General features: G+C 41.6%; 1 protein-coding gene across 2 annotated transcripts in view; it reads right to left on the bottom strand.

Annotated features, from left to right (window-relative positions):
- Window positions 1-5,618: 5,618 nt before the first annotated feature.
- Window positions 5,619-16,097, bottom strand: part of LOC109900319 (cGMP-dependent protein kinase 1-like) — a 44,514-nt gene continuing 34,035 nt past the window's right edge. For both annotated transcript variants that reach the window (XM_020496011.2, XM_031837543.1), the window contains 8 exons: window positions 14,076-14,212; window positions 13,759-13,848; window positions 12,932-13,073; window positions 12,511-12,674; window positions 12,274-12,390; window positions 12,102-12,164; window positions 11,924-11,999; window positions 5,619-6,693 (listed from right to left, as the gene is read on the bottom strand). In XM_020496011.2, coding sequence (XP_020351600.2) covers window positions 6,607-6,693; window positions 11,924-11,999; window positions 12,102-12,164; window positions 12,274-12,390; window positions 12,511-12,674; window positions 12,932-13,073; window positions 13,759-13,848; window positions 14,076-14,212 — 876 coding nt within the window. In that variant the 3' untranslated portion in view covers window positions 5,619-6,606. The remainder of the gene's footprint in view (window positions 6,694-11,923; window positions 12,000-12,101; window positions 12,165-12,273; window positions 12,391-12,510; window positions 12,675-12,931; window positions 13,074-13,758; window positions 13,849-14,075; window positions 14,213-16,097) is intronic.

Genomic DNA, 16,097 nt, shown 5'->3' on the forward strand with positions numbered 1-16,097 from the left:
TTGTTGATTCTTCACAAAAAAATACAGTTTTATATCTTTATGTTTGAAGCCTGAAATGTGGCAAAAGGTCGCAAAGTTCAAGGGGGCCGAATACTTTCGCAAGGCACTGTAGATACTTGCATGCTCAGTCAGATTATATGCAACGCAGGACATGCTAGATAATATCTAGTAATATCATCAACCATGTGTAGTTAACTAGTGATTATGATGTATTGTTTTTTATAAGATAAGTTTAATGCTAGCTAGCAACTTACCATGGCTTACTGCATTCGTGTAACAGGCAGTCTCCTTGTGGAGTGCAATGAGAGAGGCCGGTTGTTATTGCGTTGGACTAGTTAATTGTAAGGTTGCAAGATTGAATCCCCCGAGCTGACAATGTGAAAATCTGTCGTTCTGCCCCTGAACAAGGCAGTTAACCCACTGTTCCTAGGCCGTCATTGAAAATAAGAATGTGTTCTTAACTGACTTGCCTAGTTAAATAAAGGTATAAAAAATATATATATATTTTTTTAAATCGGCAAATCGGCGCACAAAAATACCGATTTCCGATTGTTATGTAAACTTGAAATCGGCCCTAATTAAATCGGCCTTTCCGATTAATCGGTCGATCTCTACTCAGGACATATGGTTTCCAGTTTGCATGAAGTCCAGTGAAGTTCCTTGAGGGCCGTCATGGTATTGGCTTGAGGGGGATATATACGACTGTGACAATGACAGGAGAATTCTGTCATGTTGTTACAGGAGTTGTTGTATGGTGTTACAATTACACCATGAGTCTTGAAACATACACCCTCACCCCTCTTCTTCCCAGAGAGATGTTTATACCTGTCGGCACAATTTACAAAGAATCCAGGTGGCTGTACCGACTCCAACAGCATATCCAGAGAGAGCCATGTTTCCGTGAAACAGAGTATTTTACAATCCCTCTGGAAAGCAACCCTTCTCCTAATGTCGTAGACCTTGTTATCTAACCAGCCCTAGTGAGGACCATGAGCCTCCTAGGTTTTGAATAAAAGTCCATTTACACAGAAGAGGACAGAAAATAGCTTTCCTCTGGCTACACCATGGTACACCACAAAGAGTGCTGTTGACTGTAGACATTCATTGTAAAACAAATCAAATCAAATCAAAGTTTATTTGTCACATGTGCCGAATACAACAGACCTTACAGTGAAATGCTTACTTACAGGCTCTAACTAATAGTGTAAAAAAGGTGTTAGGTGAACAATAGGTAATTAAATAAATAAAACAACAGTAAAAAGACAGGCTATATACAGTAGCGAGGCTATAAAGGTTGCGAAGCTACATACAGACACCGGATAGTCAGGCTGATTGAGGTAGTATGTACATGTAGATATGGTTAAAGTGACAATGCATATATGATGAACAGAGAGTTTTTCCCCTCTGGTTGCACATTTAACATGTGCAACATGAAATTTGGTAGAACTGATTTAAGTTTCCCTGCATTAATGTCTCTGGCCACTAGGAGCACCGCCTCTGGGTGAGTGGTTTCCTGTTTGCTTATTTCCTTATACAGCTGACAGAGTGTGGTCTTCGTGACAGCATCTGTCTGTGGTGGTAAATAAAAAGCCATGAAAAGTATAGCTGAAAACTCTCTAGGCAAGTAGCGTGGCTTACAATTTATCACAATATACTCTACTTCGGACACGCAAAATCTAAAGACTTCCTTAGACTGTGTGTTTTAATCAGTTATTTTGTGATGTGAATATATACTACATGATACTAATGTATGTGGATACCTGCTTGTCAAACATCTCATTCCAAAATGATGGGCCAAATATGGATTTGGTCCCCCCTTTGCTGCTATAACAACCTCCAGTCTTATGGGAAGGCTTTCCACTCAATGTTGGAAAATTTTTGAGGGGACTTACTTCCATTCAGTCACAACAGCATTAGTGAGGTCGGGCACTGATGTTGGGCGATTAGGCCTCGCTCGCAGTTGCCATTCCAATTCATCCCAAAGGTAATTTATGGGGTTGAGGTCAGGGCTCTGTGTAGGACAGTCAAGTTCTTCCACATCTATCTTGACAAACCATTTCTGGATGGACCTCGCTTTGTGCACAGGGGCATTGTCATGCTGAAAGAGGAACGGGCCTTCCCCAAACTGTTGCCACAAAGGTGGAAGCATAGAACTGTCTAGAATGTCAAGTATGCCGTGGTGTTAAGATCTCCCTTCACTGAAACTAAGGGGCCTAGCCCGAACCATTAAAGACAGCCTCAGATGATTATTCCTCCTCCACCAAACGTTACAGTTGGCACTATGCATTGGAGCAGGTAGTGTTCTCATGGCATCTGCCAAACCCAGATTTGTCTATTGGACTGCCAGATGGTGAAGTGTGATTCATCACTCCAAAAGAGTTTGTATACTCATACCTTGCTAATTTAAAATAAAGACCATAAAATATATTCTGTGTATATATATATTTTTATTGAGGAGTTACAATAATTCACCAACAATAAACATTTATCCCTTTGATATTTCTGAAGAAATTAGTGTTTTTGAGTGTTCAAAGTTTCCACGAGCACAGTGGTCTCCATCATTGGGAAATTGAAAAAATCTGGAACAACCCAGACTCTGTCTAGAGCTGGCTGTCTGAACAAACTGAGCAACCAGGCAAGATGGACCTTGGATCAGGGAGGGGACCAAGAACCCAATGACCAGTCTGACAGAAGTACAGAGTTTATTGGCTGAGATGAGATAAACTGCCAGACAGACAACAGTCTCTACAGTGCTTCACGGATCTGGGCTTTATGGGAGAGTGGCCTCTCGGAAGCCTCTGCTGACAAACAGGCTAATGACAGAATGGCTGGAGTTTGCAAAAAAAGGCATGTGAAAGACTCTGAGATCATAGGGCAAAATATTATGTGGTCTGATGAGACAAAAATTTGGCCTGAATGCAAAGCACTATGTCTGGAGAAAACCAGGCACAGCTCATCACCCATCTAACACCATCCTTACCGTGGTGCATGGTGGTGGCAGTTTCATGCTATCGGGATGCTCTTCGCTGGGAGACTGTTAAGGATAGAGGGAAGAATGAATGGAGTCAAATAAATGCAACTCATTGAAGAGAACCTGATTTGACCTTAGACTCGGGTGAAGATTTATGTTCAAACAAGACAATGACCTCAAGCATATAGCCATAGCCCAAACTGGGCTACATTCCAAACACTTAGAAGCCACACCCTCTCCCCTCAGCTCTCAAATTAAGTGGACATTTCTGATGACGTATCATGATGTTTGACAAGTTGACACTTGCAGGGCAAGGGAAGAATGAATACATTTTATATTGACCGCTCTTGCCCGGAAATGTGTCACTAATCCCACGGTTGTGTTTTCAGTCATCATGGAACTGTTGTGTGTGCCTTACATCCTACTATATCAAGTAAATTGAAAATGACAATGTATAAGTGTGATGTCAGGGAAAGCTATGTGCACAAGCTAATGTTTCCAAAAGCTAACCAAACAAACACATAATCACTTTTATGAGACGTCATGTGCATTAGTAGCACAATTTCTAACTTATCTACATTCGTTTTTACTTACACTTGTATAACTTGCTTTCTTCTCAAAATGATAGTTGGTTTTCATTTTGGGAGTTTTCTTAGCGGTTGTACAATCCTCGTGAATTGAATTATGGGGTATTTCAGGCTCCAGAGTGAACATAATTGTACCCTCGCAAACTCAATCAAAAATGGGGGCTGAGAGGCTTACATTGCCAACTTCCCTTGCTTGGCTAATAATTTGGACAAATTTGGACAAATTTGGACAAAGATGGCTGCGGGGATTCCCCCTAGGGCATATGGTGAGGGTAAGAGGAGGAGGGTGTGTTTTTTTTATAAGTTTGAAACGCAGCCCTGGAATGTCTTGAGAACAAGAATGTGAGTCGCCCAGCAAAAGCACAGATTTGAATCCTTTTGAAAATCTGTGGAAAGACTTGAACATTGCTGTTCACCACCGCTCCCGATTTAACGTTAAGGTAAATCGGGAGTGGTGGTTCACAGCAATCTTCAAGTCTTTCCACAAAATAAAAAATTTGCAAGGAGTAATTGGAGAAAATCCCCAAATCCAGATGTGCAAAGCTCATATAGACATACATAAAATGACTCAAAGCTGTAATCAGCGCCAAAGGTGCTTCTAAAAGTATTGACAAAGGCATGTAAATAATTATGTAAATGAGATATTTCTGTATTTCATTTTCCAAAAATGTGCAAACATGTTTCACTTTGTCATTATAGGGTATTGTGTGTAGACAGGTGAGAGAGAAAAAATATATTTAATCCATTTTGAATGCAGGCTGTAACAAAACAAAATGTGGAATTAAGTCAAGTGGTATGAATACATTCTGAACGCACTGTATTTATTTATTTAACGTTTTTCTATATGCATAGTCACTTTAACCATATCTACATGTACATACTACCTCAATCAGCCTGACTAAACGGTGTCTGTACGTAGCCTCGCTACTTTTATAGCCTCGCTACTGTATATAGGCTGTCTTTTTACTGTTGTTTTATTTCTTTACTTACCACCTTTTTTGCACTATTGGTTAGAGCCTGTAAGTAAGCATTTCACTGTAAGGTCTGTTGTATTCAGCGCACGTGACAAATCAACTTTGATTTGATTTGATTTAACCAGGTGAGTCTTAAGAACAAATTGTTATTTATACTAAATAAAAATATAAATGCAACATGCAACAATTTCAAAGGTTTTACTGAGTTACAGTTCATATAAGGAAATCAGTCAATTGAAATAAATTAATTAGGCCCTAATCTATGGATTTCACGTGACTGAATACAGATATGCATCTGTTGGTCACAGATACATTAAAAAAAGGTAGGGATGTGGATCAGAAAACACGTCAGTATCTGGTGTGACCAACATTTCCCTCATGCAGTGTGACACATCTCCTTTGCATAGAATTGATCAGGCTGTTGATTGTGGCCTGTGGAATGTTGTCCCACTCTTCTTCAACGGCTATGCGAAGTTGCTGGATATTGGTCGATCCAGAGCATCCCAAACATGCTCAATGGGTGACATGTCTTGTGAGTATACAGGCCATGGAAGAACTGGGACACTTTCAGCTTTCAGGAATTGTGTAAAGATCCTTGTGACATGGGGCTGTGTATTATCATGCTGAAACATGAGGTGATTGAGGCGGATGAATGGCTAGACAATGGGCCTCAGGATCTCATCACGGTATCTCTTTGCATTCAAATTGCCATCAGCAAACCGCTCGCCCACACGACCCAATACACGTGGTCTGCGGTTGTGAGGCCAGTTGGACATACTGCCAAATTCCCTAAAACAACATTGGAGGCAGTTTATGGTAGACAAATTAATATTCAGTTCTCTGGCAACAGCTCTGGTAGAATTCCTGCAGTCAGCATGCCAATTGCACTCTCCCTCAAAACTTGAGACATCTTTGGCATTGTGTTCTGTGACAAAACTGCACATTTTAGAATGGCCTTTTATTGTTCCCAGCACAAGGTGCACCTTTGTAATTATCATGCTGTTTAATTAGCTTTGTGCCTCACCTGTCAGGTGGATGGACTTTCTTGGCAAAGGAGAAATACTCACTAGTAGGGATGTAAACAAATGTGTGTATTGAAAATATCTGGGATCTTTTATTTCAGTTCATGAAACATGAAACCAACACTGTTTCATTTATATTTTGTTCAGTATACAAAGATGGCCTGGAAGATATACACAAATCAAAAACAGTAGTAACAAACACTGGAAGCTGTCCTTGGCAGCATATACAACATATTTTTAATCATAATAGTAGTATTGTCAATGGCAATTTGTACTCCACTTGTACCAAACATGTTGATCAATCATCCAGTTCGTTTTTAATCCAACATAAATCAGATGTACTTCAGACTACCATCACAGATTAGGCATATTGATTTGTTGTTTTGTTATTCCCTCCTGATAAGAGTTGTTTGTCCTTAGAGGTCTAATGACTTGATTGATTCACCACAGTCAAGTAAAATAGCTTAAGTCAAGCTAACAGACACTGAGGAAGTGTGTAATGATGTTCAAATACTATATAGTACTTGACGTCATACCAAACCTGTGCTCTGTACCAAACCACAGTATAGGATTCTATTTAGAACAGACTGCATTCCTGTTCAGCCTCCACCCAGCAGTGTTGACATGTACTGAAGCACTTTTTCTCCTCTATGTATACATTTAAGGGTCATTGGTGACGTATACATTTATTTTAATGTGAAACACATACATTGAGTATTCTATACAGACAGTATATGTTACAAGCAACAGAGACTAACAATAATGCCATCCTAAATTACAAAGTACAATGAGGGTCAACGGTAAAACCATATCTTTGTCCAGCATGAGACATTACATCCAAACTTTTTTTAAATTAATTCATCTTTCTTTTGGGCACAACACACACATACAGCTTTCAATGAGCACACGTGTCCCTACCCCTACATTGCGTTCAGAGTCTTAAAGGTAAGGGGTAAACCAATGTCACCAAGAAGTAGTCTGATCTGGGTAAATCTATCAGTGAACCCGTGACCTCTGAACTCTGACTCACTTGGACTGGTTCAGGTTCTGGTTCAGAGATTTTTGTCCCAGCCGGAGAACTCCTCATCAGCCAGAGCCTGGTCGAAGGGGAAGCGATCAAAGTTGATGTAGCACGGACCCTGGAGGAAAAGATGGGGGGAGGGGAGCTCATATCATTGGCTGCCTGGGAATGACAGTCACACTGGATATGACAGTTAATAAATGGCAGCTACTTAAGGGCAAAACACATTTACTGAGGTCCAAAATAGGGGAGGATAATCAAACATATTTTTTTTGCTTTGGGGAAGGTTGTGTTTTTTTTTATTGGGCACAGGGGAGTGTGTGTCTTTTCCCTGGTTTACATTAGCTCTTTTGTGGATTTCTTATATACTTTCTTCCATCCTAGCCAAATTTCCTCATCTGCTTGCATGCACCTCCCATATATTAATGTGCACTATGCTTTTCCACACGCTAACTTTTACTATACCATAATATTGTCAACCAGTCTAACTGTCTATCCTGCCCTCTATCCACCATTTGCAGTGTCACACCTTGATCTGTTTCAACTGTCTTTGTGCTTGTCTCCAACCCCTCCAAGTGTCACCTATCTTCCCCATTATCCCCAGTGTATTTATACCTGTGCTCTCTGTCTGTTGCCAGTTAGTTTTGTTCGTCAAGCCTACCAGCAGTTTTCCCCTTGCTCCTGTCTTTTTCTAGTTTTCACGGTTTTGACCATTATGCCTGCCCTGACCCTGAGCCTGCCTGCCATTCTGTACCTTTTGGACTCTGATCTGAATTACTGATCTATTCCTGCCCTTGACCTGTCGTTTTGCCAGCCCCCTGTTCTATTAATAAACTTCTGTTACTTCGACACTGTCTGCATCTGTGTCTTCTCCTGAAACTTGATACATAGTGACAATAGTGGTAGGTGGATCATTTGTCCAGATCTGCAGTAGGCTAACTAGCAATCATACCACGCATAAAAGCATTCAAAGCTGCATCAATTATCATTATGAATCCACAAGAACAAATAGGAATAGCTGATATGCGGCCAGGTGCATCAATATATGCATAAAAGAACAGTGAAGACATGATACATGCAGCTCAAAAAGCTCCCCTATTGATCTTGTACAATTATCCTGCCTAGACTAGCCTTCCACACCAAAATGCTATGAATTATTGCATTATTGTTTTCAAATGAGTACAAAATTCTACTCTTGGTTGCAGTGAAAATGCCCTAGCACCATGGCCTGATGACTCCTGGCTGTCCCCATCCCCAGTCTAACTGGTCCATCTGGTCGTGCTGCTGATCCAGTTTCTGCACTTCTGCCATTGGCTATAAAAGCCTGACCTGTTTCTGTCTAGGTTTCTTCCTAGGTTGCTGCCTTTCTAGGAAATGTTTTCTAGCCACTGTTCTCCTACATCTGCATTGCAGAATGTGTGTATATGCATTTTTTAGGACAAATAAAATCTATCAATCCAAACTGTGTAACGGCCATTTGATGAATGGAAAGAGACATCTGTTACAAAATAACAAAAAGTTTAATGACATTCAGAGATTGTCAACCCAAGTCTTGGATACTAGGTAGGCCTACAAATACAAAGTATTTTCTGTTTGTCGAGATTTACATAGTCTATTTCAAATCAAATCAGATTTTACTTGTCACATACACATGGTTAGCAGATGTTAATGTGAGTGAAGCGAAATGCTTGTGCTTCTAGTTCCGACAGTGCAGAAATATCTAACAAGAAATCTAACTATTCCCCAACAACAACCTAATACACACATCTAAATGGGTGAATGAGAATATTAACATATATGGATAAGCGATGGCCGAGCGGCATAGGCAAGGTGCAATAGATGGTATAAAATACAATATATGCATGTGATATGCGTAATGTAAGATATGTAAACATTATTAAAGTGTCATTGTTTAGAGTGGCATTGTATGAAGTGACTAGCGATCCATTTATTAAAGTTGCATTGTTTGGGTCACAATATAGGCAGCAGCCTCTCTGAGTTTGTGAATGCTGTTTAGCAGTCTGATGGCCTTGAGATAGAAGCTGTTTTTCAGTCTCTCGGTCCCAGCTTTGATGCACCTGTACTGACCTAGCCTTCTGGATGGTAGCGGTGTGAACAGGCAGTAGCTTGGGTGGTTGATGTCCTTGATCTTTTTGGCCTTCCTGTGATATCGGGTGCTGTAGGTGTCATGGAGGGCAGGTAGTTTGCCCCCGGTGATGCGTTGTGCAGACAGCACCACCCTCTGGAGAGCCTTGCGGTTGAGGGCGGTGCAGTTGCCGTACCAGCCTGACAGGATGCTCTCGATTGTGCATCTCTAAAAGTTGGCAGGGTATTGGGGGACAATCCAAATTTCTTCAGCCTCCTGAGGTTGAAGAGGTGCAGGTGCACCTTCTTCACCACACTGTCTGTGTGGGTGGACAATTTCAGTTTGTCTGTAATGTGTACACTTAGGAACTTAAACTTTTCCACCTTCTCCACTGCTGTCCCGTCGATGTGGATAGGAAGGGTGCTCCCTCTGCTGTTTTCTGAAGTCCACGATTGATTTAAAATGTTTTACTCACATCAGCCACGGCTGTATTATCCTCAAAGTGGGCAAAGAAGGTGTTTAGTTTGTCTGGAAGTGTGACGTTGGTGTCCGTGACATGGCTGGTTTTCTTTTTGTTGTCCTTGATTTCCTGTAGACCCTGCCACATGCGTCTTCGTGTCCGAGCAGTTGAATTGCAAATCCACCTTGTTCCTGTACTGGCATTTCGCTTGTTTGATTGCCTTGTGGAGGGAATAACTATACTGTTTATATTTAGTCATATTTCCAGACCTCTTTCCATGGTTAAAAGTGGTGGATCGCGCTTTCAGTTTTGCGCGAATGCTGCCATCCATCCACGGTTTCTGTTTAGGGTAGGTTTTAATAGTCACAGTGGGTACATCTCCAATGCACTTCCTTATAAAAGCACTCACCGAGTCAGCGTACAGTTCGATGGAAAAGCACGGTGGTGGAGCCGATTCCGACAACATATCCCGAGAGAGCCATTTTTCCGTGAAGCAGAGAATGTTACAATCTCTGATATCTCTATGGAAGGCAACCCTTGCTCGAATTTGTGGTGTTGAAAACACAAACCAATATTAAAGTGCTCGAAGACGGTATGCTTAGTTTATTGTTTGTGCATTGGCACAGAAATCTGTTGGTGAAAAATTCATTGCATTATTTTATATAATTATAAACATGGCATCAGAATCATTGTCTGCTGCCAGCTCTGATCGTAGTGTAATGAAACAGGCAGGAGAGTGAGCCCGTCCGTGGTCGGTGAACCCTCATCTTTCTGGCCCGTAGCCCTGCATGGCATCAACTGTGCCACAAAAGCTTGCTGTGGCAAAGTCAATATCCACATTTATAAACACAGGGTCGCTACAGTTATTTGTATTAGTGGTCCCCACCCCCACCAGTACATTTCTGACTGTCCCTTACCACTCAATCTGTAACATGAATGTCACTTGATCTTTATAAAGTGTGAAAACCTATTGCTGGAAAAATGTGTTCAGCTGTTGAAAATACATTTGGGTTGACTCGCGGCTTTTGGGAAACTGTAGGGGTAAGAGTCCGCTGTGGTGTTCATATGTCGCTGCATCAAAACCTTTCTTGCGGTGGTGGACGGCTGTGTTATAGGGGCAAAAACTCCTGGTTCAAATCCAGCCGGTATCACAACCGGCCGTGATTGGGAGTCCCATAGGGAGGTGCACAATAGGCCCAATGTTGGCCATTGTAGGCCATAAGAATGTGTTCTTAACTGACTTGCCTAGTAAAATAAAGGTTACATTTAAATATATATATATAAATACAAATTGTAGATTCTTCTAGCCCCTTCATATTAATGGTATCTGTTGCTTTTATATAAGTCTTACTTACCCTGGCCATAGAGAGGCTTTTATTCTCTATTTTGGTTAGGCCAGGGTGTGACTAGGGTGGGAATTCTAGTTTCTTTATTTCTATGTTTTCTGTTTCTATGTTTTGGCCGGGTATGGTTCTCAGGGACAGCTGTCTATCGTTGTCTCTGATTGGGAATCATACTTAGACAGCCTGCTTTCCACCTTAATAGTGGGTAGTTGACTTTGTTAGTGGCCTGTATAGCCCTAGTAAGCTTCACGTTAGTTTTTGTTCTTTCTTGTTTTTGTTGGCGACATTCAAAATCAAAATAAATGTACGCTCACAGCGCTGCACCTTGGTCCGGTCATTTCCCTGACGACGTTCGTGACAGAACTACCCACCACAAATGGACCACGCAGCGTGGCTAGGAGAGCAGCATTTTCTGGAGGAATGGACATGGGAGGAGATCTTGGAAGGTAAGGGACCCTGGGCATAGGCTGGAGAGTATCAGTGGCCAAGGGAGGAGATAGAGGCGGCGAAAGCAGAGCGGCGACAATACGAGGAGGTGGCACAGCGGAGCAGGCACGAGAGGCAGCCCCCCAAAAAAATTTGGGGGAGGCACACAAGGAGATTGGCTAAGTCAGGTTGGAGACCTGAGCTAACTCCTCGTGCTTACCGTAGGGAGCGTGGTACTGCGCTACATTCCAGCTCGCCGCATCGGCAAGGCTAGAGTGGGCATCCAGCCAGGACGGATGGTGCGGCACATCTGGCCTCCAGTGCGTCTCTACGGCCCAGGATATCCTGCCTCCTGTATGTCTCCCCAGCCTGGTGATGATGGTGTAGTACTAGTACTACCAGTAGAGTTGGTATCTTTCTCTATATAGGCAGGCCTTACTTTTTTGGACCATTTATCCAGAATGAGCAGCATCTACGTTTGGCTACATACAGACCGTTATTGGAATTCCCATGAGAGAGTAACAGTTAATGTTTTAACCTTTATTTAACTAGGCAAGCAATTCTTATTTTCAACGACAGCCTAGAAACAGTGGGTTAACTGCCTTGTTCAGGGGCTGAACAGCAGGTTTTTACCTTGTCAGCTTGGGGATTTGAACTTGCAACCTTTCGGTTACTAGTCCAACGATCTAACCACTAGGCTACCCTGCCGCAATGTGATTGGATGTTAATTACTTGACTAGGCTACATATTTGACCTAGGTGGTTTAATTTGAATTTTTTGGGGCAGTGAAACGAGGCTACTCAGGCGAGAAAAACAAATCTGAATTGACTATTTGAAAATTGACTATTTGAAAATATCAACCACATTTTTATTTGGCATACCCCGGCGGATTGTGCTTACTTACACCTGGGGGTACACATACCCCAGTTTGGGAATAGCCGTTATAGACCATAGAGTGTACAAACTAATGTCCCTAAAAATGATAAAGTATTCATACCCATTTATAAATCCAACCTGCTGTGGCTAGACTGACCTTGCGTATGAGTCTGATTGTAGGAGCCTCCACCTGGCCCACACGCAGCTTGTGCCAGTTCATACTGCTGAACCACCTAGAGTGGAACACAGGAAATGGGGAGCGGGTGAGAGTCCTCAGAGAGAGAGAGACCAAATAATGGGTCATACACACTGGACGGTTGGGTCATCATTGTTACCTGTGGTGGCGTACATCTTTAATCCCATTCTTGGTGTTTCCCAGCCTCTGACCCGGTCGAGGCCTATGGGCCATAACACAACATCAATAACCAATCAAAACACTTACACTTAACTGAGACATAGTTAGAACAGCACTTAACACCCCAGAACATAGGGTGGCCCATCTCTCACCTGCACAGTTTACTGATGAGGGACTTGGCCCCCTCGCCCATGTAAGGTGGGAACTTGAGCACACCGTCCAAAATTTTAGGGTAGATCTTCGCGGGCTCAGAACTGGAGAATGGAGGGCTGAAAGGTAAAACAGTCTGAGGGTAAAACAGTATTTTAGATAACAATTCTTCATTTTTGTAAACTATTAACTGAAATATCTAGCTGCTTTAAATCTTTCTGTGTGGATGTGTACAGTACCTCCCCACCAGCAGCTCATAGACTAGGATGCCCAGGGACCAGAAGTCAGCAGCAAAGTCATGTCCCTGGTTCTGGATGATTTCTGGGGCCATGTATTCCGGAGTACCACAGAATGAGTAGGTCTTATTACCGTGCACTAACTCCTTAGCAAAGCCAAAGTCCACCTAGGTGTAAAAACACACACATTCAAACCCCCACACATATCCAAACACAGAGTTATGAGTGCATTAACTATTTGGCGTCGCAAGTACATAGTCTCTTGTGATATACATTAACGTTCATAGCTGGACAGTTCACATCCAAGCAAGATTTACTTCTGGATGCCGAGATTAGAAGGCACGTACACAGAAACATGTGACAAGAGATAAAAAGTACAAGAGATTGAAGCAATGAAAGAGGGAAAGCGTAATGTAGCACTTACCAGTTTAACGTAGCCCTTGGCATCCAGCATCAGATTCTCAGGCTTGAGGTCTCTGTACATGATGCCCTTTTTATGGAGGTAGGCGTAGGCCTCCACTACACAGGCAGCGCAGAATACAGCAATGGGCTCATCAAATCGTCCACTGTAAAAAACAGAGACAATGCAGACAATACAATTTTGATCTTAATTAAATGTCTTGAAGAATCCACAACCTCAGTTGTGTTTATCTGAATGAGAAGACTTAGGGGGATTTCACTCCAAAATGGTTTGGTTGTTTTTTTTCCAAGCTCTGATGCATTTACCCCCTTAGTTCGGCACTTGGGAGCGCACTAAACAGTGCATCATGGTTCATTCAAAAACGGTGGTCTCGGTCCAATTTAATTCGTACCGTGGTGTGGTTCGGACCAAACACAGGAAAAGAACCAGTCGCACATTATTATTGGTTGTTGAACTCCTAGCATCTTATGAAATGCACACAGCATCATAACTTCAGATCTCTGAAACATTATGTGAGTAGCAACGCTACTGAGTGTATCCGATGCTCCCGAAATTTGTTGGAACACCAAAGCGAAAGTAATATGAAGATTGGGACACACAAGTGACACTTCATTATAATCATAAATGGAGAAATGTGAGAATGTTTGTCAAATAGCTAATTACTTGCATGGACATGTGGTTTTGTTTAGACATTTTTGTTCATTTGACATTTGGCAATGTGAAACCAATGGAATCAAATGAAAAAAAATACAATGTAACAAAATAGTCAAACTCTGATTCTATAGCTCAAAACTGTGTGAAAATGCCCTTAGTCAGCCATGTTTCCTCACACTTCTTTGAGCTTGGTCCAGATCTCCCCTCCTACACAGAACTCCATAATCATGTAGATGTAGCGAGTGTCTTTGAAGGCAGAATGGAGCCTGAACATCAAGAGAGAGAAAACAGGGTTAAAGTTGGTACAGTATCCTCAGTCCTCCTGGAACTTTGAGGGCTACAGCAGTGTCTGTTGATTTTTCTTTATATTTCATAGTACTTTAAGTGACCAATGAAAGCCATCGATTGACAAGGGAAGAAAGAGGTTTTAAGTGCGAGCTTAAATAATGATGCTTGGATGTTAATTAAAGGTTAGAGGTCACCCCACAATCACCTGACAATGAAGTCACTCTTGATGGCTTTGAGGATCCTCTTCTCAAACAGGACGTGCTCCTCCTGTCGCTTGGCAACAATGTGTTTCTTACTGACCCGCTTCATGGCAAAGTACTTTCCATGATGCAGAGTGGTCACCTGCGGAAAACAAAAATAACAACAACAAACAACAGTTATAAACTTTTGATCTAAAAAGAGTCATTTAACATTGAATGTAGCTTTCTAGCACGTTAAAGGGAACAGTAAGCTTTCATCAGTTGATAATACGAAGATTGTATGATCTGTTTTATTAGACTTCAGTGCAAGTATTGAGATAAACTTTTGTTATTGTCCAAATACTTATTTTCCACCATAATTTGCAAATAAATTCATAAAAAATCCTACAATGTGATTTTCTGGATTTTGTCTGTCATAGTTGAAGTGTACCTATGATGAAAATTACAAGCCTCTCTCATCTTTTTAAGTGGGAGAACTTGCACAATTGGTGGCTGACTAAATACTTTTTTGCCCCACTGTAATTGTCAGATTAGGATCCAAAACTCTCAAAATATTGTCTGTGAGTATAACAGAACTGATATTGCAGGCAAAAACCTGAGGAAAATCCAACTAGGAAGTGCCTCTTATTTTGAAAGCTCCCTGTTCCATTGCATGCCTTCCCTCCTTCCCGCTTACACATGGTGTGAAAAGTCTTTAGACATATTTTCAGGCTTTTATTTTGAAGAATTTGTGAGAAAGATCACATCGCATCATTGGATGGCTGGATGCCAGCAGTGTTTTGCATGCGCAACAGCTTGGAGCAGACATTTTCTCTCTCTCTCCTATTGAAGAAGCCACAGTCCAGGTGAAATATTATAAATTATTTATTGTTAAAACAACCTGAGGATTGATTATAAAAAACATTTTACATGTTTCTATGAACTTTACGGGATACAATTTGGAATTTTCGTCTGCCCAGTCGTGATCGATCAAGCCTGTTGATTTCTGAACATAACGCGCCAACCAAATTGAGGTTTTTGGATATAAAAATAATCTTTATCAAACAAAAGGAACATTTATTGTGTAACTGGGAGTCTCGTGAGTGCAAACATCCGAAGATCATCAAAAGTAAGCAATTCATTTTATTGCTTTTCTGACTTTTGTGACCAATCTACTTGGCTGCTAGCTGTTTGTAATGTTTTGTCTGCTGAGAGAGATGTCCTTACATAAACACTTGGTAGACTTTCGCCGAAAGTTTTTTTTAAAATCTGACACGCCAGGTGGATTAACAACAAGCTAAGCTGTGTTTTGCTATATTGCACTTGTGATTTCATGAAATTAAATATTTTTAGTAATTTAATTTGAATTTGGCGCTCTGCAATTCAGCGGATGTTGACGAAAATGATCCCGCTAACGGGATGCGTGCATCAAGAAGTGAATTCTCTATTTGGTTAGGTCAGGGTGTGACTAGGGTGAGCAATCTATGTTTTCTATTTCTTTGTTGGCCGGGTATGGTTCTGATTGGGGATCATACTTAGGCAGCCTTTTTCCACCTGTAGTTTGTGGGATCCTGTTTTTGGTACTGTGCTGTTTATCCCTACTAGACGTTAAGTTTCGTTTTGGTGTTTTTTCAGTGTTCATTTAATAACTTAAAATGTACGCCTACCTCGCTGCACCTTGGTCCGATTCTTCCATTGACGAACGTAACAATATCCACAATTTTTCTTCCTCATGATGCCATCTATCTTGTGAAGTGCACCAGTCCCTCCTGCAGCAAAGCATCCCCAACAACATGATGCTGCCACCCCCATTCTTCACTGTTGGGATGGAGTTTTACGGCTTGCAAGCCTCCCCCTTTTTCCTCCAAACACAACAATGGTGATTATGGCCAAACAGTTCTTCCAAACATCCAACTTCAACTGTATGTCATCAACCCAGGATATGGCATATCTCCTTGGCCCTGGGGTCATCCTCTCCTCTCAGGTGGGGATGAAGACCAGGACAAATCCCCATTCTTTGACCGGAATGTAACAACCTCAGCAGGGCC

The sequence above is a fragment of the Oncorhynchus kisutch genome, linkage group LG12 (assembly GCF_002021735.2).
Source record: "Oncorhynchus kisutch isolate 150728-3 linkage group LG12, Okis_V2, whole genome shotgun sequence".
Classification (NCBI taxonomy): Eukaryota; Metazoa; Chordata; class Actinopteri; order Salmoniformes; family Salmonidae; genus Oncorhynchus; species Oncorhynchus kisutch.